Here is a 3,939-nt window from a genome sequence, read left to right as displayed (position 1 = left end):
TAATATACAAGTTTCACTTTTTAAATGGAATTACTGAAATAAATCTACTTTTTCATGATATTCTAATTTTATGACCAGCACCTGTACAGTATGTACTATTAAGATCACAAAATAAGTTTATTTACATTGTAATTTTCTAAATATACACTTTACAATAACATGGTAATTAGGAGACTGTACAAAAAAAGTTGTCAATTTTTTTTGGCTAATTTTGGGTAATTGAGATACTATTGAACTGTAATTGTAATAGAATTAGCCACTAAAATTAGTTTAACTACACAGTATTTTCAACATGTTCTCACCAAGCAATTACATGGTAATAAAATTGTTACTGTAATTACCAAGTAATTGCATAGTGAAATGATATTACTCTCCATTTAAATGCTAGGCAATTGCATGGTAATTAGGGGACTGTAAAAGAAAGCGTTATCTGATTTGTTCAATTTGTTTAAGTCCAGGTTTATCTCAGAAAAACCATCAGGTAAACTATCTGAACGTTATGTGTGCGACGCAGAGCGTTTTTCCAAACCAAAGCACTGGAGTCTGGGTCAGAGGTAAATATTGTGACAGAATGTCCTGATGCATCTCAGTAATCCAGGTAAAAAATCAAAAAGAAAAAAATTGTATAGGTCTTCTGGACGGGTTCTTCTTTAATGAAACGTTTCGTCTCTCCTCCAAGAGACTTCTTCAGTCTGAGAGTTTCAGACTCCCATCCAGAAGACCAACACAATTTTTTTTCTTTTTGATTGTGACTGACAGACCAGAAAGCTGTTTATTATTTAAAAAAAAACATTGAACAGAAAGTCGCAGGGATGAACTGGTTCCATGCAGCACAGAGGGCTTTTAAATGGAGACTGTCAGGCAGCCTGACTGAACATCAAACTGACCGATTGTTTATGACAGATCTGTTAAAACATCTGAAAACAGTTCAATAAATGTAAATATTTTCCATCACAGTGAAAGAAGCATGGATTTATTTCTCAGGTTAGACGTAGTTTCACCTCAGCGACCTGTTTAAATCTCTTTGTAGCTCAGCTGCTGCAGCTCGTTGTTTCTTCTGACCAGATGTTTTATTACTTTTCTCCTCGGCAGAAGCTGAAGTGCAGGTTAAAGTTAAAGCAGACACACATGGATGTCAGGAGAAGAAAGCCCAGTGATGTTGCCCACCTCCGTCTGCTCGCTCTCTGCTCCGAATAGGTGATTTCAGCTCAACTTGTTTCTGTAATGTTGTTCCAGACAAGAGAAGTAACAAACGACAGGTTTGTTTCTGTTAACTGGGTGTTTTTGCTCCCAGTTACGTCAGCCTGCWGAGCACGCGCTGCAGCGGCCCCGAGGAGGACGATGAGACCATGAGCTCAGAGGAGCGACAAGCCAGCCTGGTCCACAAGCTGGGGGGCTGCCCCCACCTCTCCGAGCGCAGCACGGTCTCCGACAGCTCCGCGTGCAGCAGTCACAGGTGGGACGGAGGCCAGGAGGGCCCGCCAGCTCCGAACAGCTCCAGCTTCTGCTCGTCGCGGCCCCCACACAGCCTGCTGCCCGGATACAGCCAGCCCACTCCATTCCCCAGCCAGGCCAGCTGGCTCCACCAGAGCATGAACAGCAGCTGGTCGGGGTATCCCACCAGCCTGCCGTCCTGCCTGACCCACAAGAACAACCCCGCCTTCTCCGAGGAGGTCTGCCTGTCCAGGTACAAGTCCCTGTCCCTCCCCAGCCAGCACGCCACCAACGTGATGAGCCTGGAACAGCCGCTGTCCCTGCACTCCAACCCGCCCTCGGCCGAGCTGTACCACCACACCCTGTCTCCGTACTCCAGTCCTGGTCAGGGTCCTGCGTGTTGCGCTCAGTGTCCTGCTGAGGCGTTCAGCAGGAGGCTCGTGGCCCACAAGCACACCTGGACTCAGTACGGTCCATCCTTCGGCCCCTACTGTAAGTCTGCTCACCGCTTTCCACAAACCAGCTGCTCTGGTGCAGATACTCCTATTTTAGCTCTTCACTTCTTTTAGATCCAGGAGACTGTGGACTTCCTGCAGCTGGATTCCCAGAGTTGTGAGTTTTTTTTTCTTCTCAATATGAGTTTTAGACAGTTTAGATCAGGGATGGGCAACTTAAATGATGAAAGGGGCCGCAATGGTTTGTTGACACCACCACAGGGCCACACAGTGCTCTGCACTTACCCAAATGTAATAAACCTTCCTTTTTAAAAGTGTTTGTGTGTATATTTATTAAACTAACCTACAGTGCAGTAACTCAACACATTTCATGCCTAGTTCAAGTCTAAAAAAAGTCTAAAATTTGAAAATCTAAATTTTAGGCTTAAAAATGTCTTAAACACCCAGATTTTCATCCAAGGTCTTAAATTAAAAAATTTCAAGTCTTATTTTTATTTATTTATTTTTTTACTTTTGATCATTCCTGAGAATCATTGGCTGCATAAATAAAGTAAAGCACAGTAATCAGAGGTTGATGCGATCTGTGTTCATGAAGAGCTACGTTTTCTACCGGTCTTTGTACGTGTTAAACTACARATCCTGTGATAACTGCAGGCAAAAAATGGCACCGTTTACTYCCATGTTTTCAACATCTTTGCCACTACAACCCCCCCACCCCCCACCCCACACACACATACCTTGTTTACCTTGTTGCTTGTTCACCTGCCCAAAAAACAAAGGAGTTCAGTCATGTCCACTGCTTGTGGTTTAAACATGGGAAAATGTGTTTTCAGTGACACTTGACTTGATATCAGTGATTTTTGCACTCTGTTGGAAGCGATCGATATGAAGCTCTCATAGATTTGACTGTTTCAATAAAATAATTTAGTGTTCTTGTATTAAAATTAAATATTCTTTAATAGCTAAATTGAAAAGGTTTCTATGTTAACATTTCTGGGACCATTTGAATGTTTATGTTAACGCGTTGGTTTGGTCTTAAATGTCATTCCTAATGTTCTTAAATTTAACTTACTGAAACCTGCGTGAACCCTGATGTAAAACAGTTGTACTCTTGTTTAATAAAGTGGTGAAATTGGCCTTATTGGGCCAGACAAAAGTCACCTGCAAGCTGGATGTGGTCTGCGGGCCACCAGTTGACCATCTCTGGACTAGATCTAACTTTATTAAATGTTCTGGGATTGAAGTCCTGTCGATGTGTTTGCAGTGGTCCCAACGCTCCGGTCAAAGATAGACACCTGAGGTACAGCACGCCTCTCTCTGTGGAGCAACGTAAGTGTTGAACACAGACACACACACACAGAGCAGCACATGGAGCCGCTGCACTCTTGTCTGAGTGTTTTATGTCTTTGTGTTTTGCTGCAGGGAGGGTCTTTGTCACATATGCAGCAGACAGCGACAAACACGTCAATGAGATCATCAACTTTGTGGCTCTGCTGCGACACAACGGCTTTGATACTCACGTACGAATACCCCCCCTTTTTTATTTACCTCAAATGTTTCATCTTCTACTCTGATGATTTAACCAAAGTAAACTTCCAAATGTTTACCTTGAGTTTAGCTGTGGTTTGTTTGGTAGCTTTGTAACCCCCAGCGTGTTGTTTTCTGGCTGTAAAATCAGTTGACAGAGCATGCCATCAGTTTAATGTTGATAAAATCATTTTGGACTTCATTATTTCTCACAATTTAAAGGCAGACTAATGTTTGTGTCTTTTGGCAAAATATCTCATGAACCACTGAACAGATGTTAATAAAACTCTCAGAAAAGCATGATGAAACTTCTACAGCTAATTCAAGATGGCTGCCACAGCTAATCAACGTTAGCCAACACACAATCGGCTATAACTCCATCAGTTTTACAGATATTTAGCTAAAGTCTGATGTGGTCATAGCTGAGAGTTTGAGAGTCGATTCATCATAAAGTGATCTTAGTTTAAAACTCTGGTATGAGTGGTGGCGGGTGATATGCATTCTATACATTAAAATTTTTGTT

General features: G+C 42.3%; 1 protein-coding gene across 1 annotated transcript in view; it reads left to right on the top strand.

Moving 5' to 3' along the window:
• Window positions 1-3,939, top strand: part of LOC106512455 (uncharacterized) — a gene marked incomplete in the record, with an annotated part of 14,190 nt that overhangs the window by 4,293 nt on the left and 5,958 nt on the right. Inside the window, 5 exon segments of the mRNA XM_014001071.1 lie at window positions 1,093-1,197; window positions 1,295-1,926; window positions 2,004-2,046; window positions 3,154-3,218; window positions 3,312-3,409. Of these exon segments, the coding sequence (XP_013856525.1) occupies window positions 1,133-1,197; window positions 1,295-1,926; window positions 2,004-2,046; window positions 3,154-3,218; window positions 3,312-3,409 (903 nt within the window).

The sequence above is a fragment of the Austrofundulus limnaeus genome, unplaced genomic scaffold (assembly GCF_001266775.1).
Source record: "Austrofundulus limnaeus strain Quisiro unplaced genomic scaffold, Austrofundulus_limnaeus-1.0 Scaffold8, whole genome shotgun sequence".
Lineage (NCBI taxonomy): Eukaryota > Metazoa > Chordata > Actinopteri > Cyprinodontiformes > Rivulidae > Austrofundulus > Austrofundulus limnaeus.
This window is presented reverse-complemented; position numbering and strand designations above follow the sequence as displayed.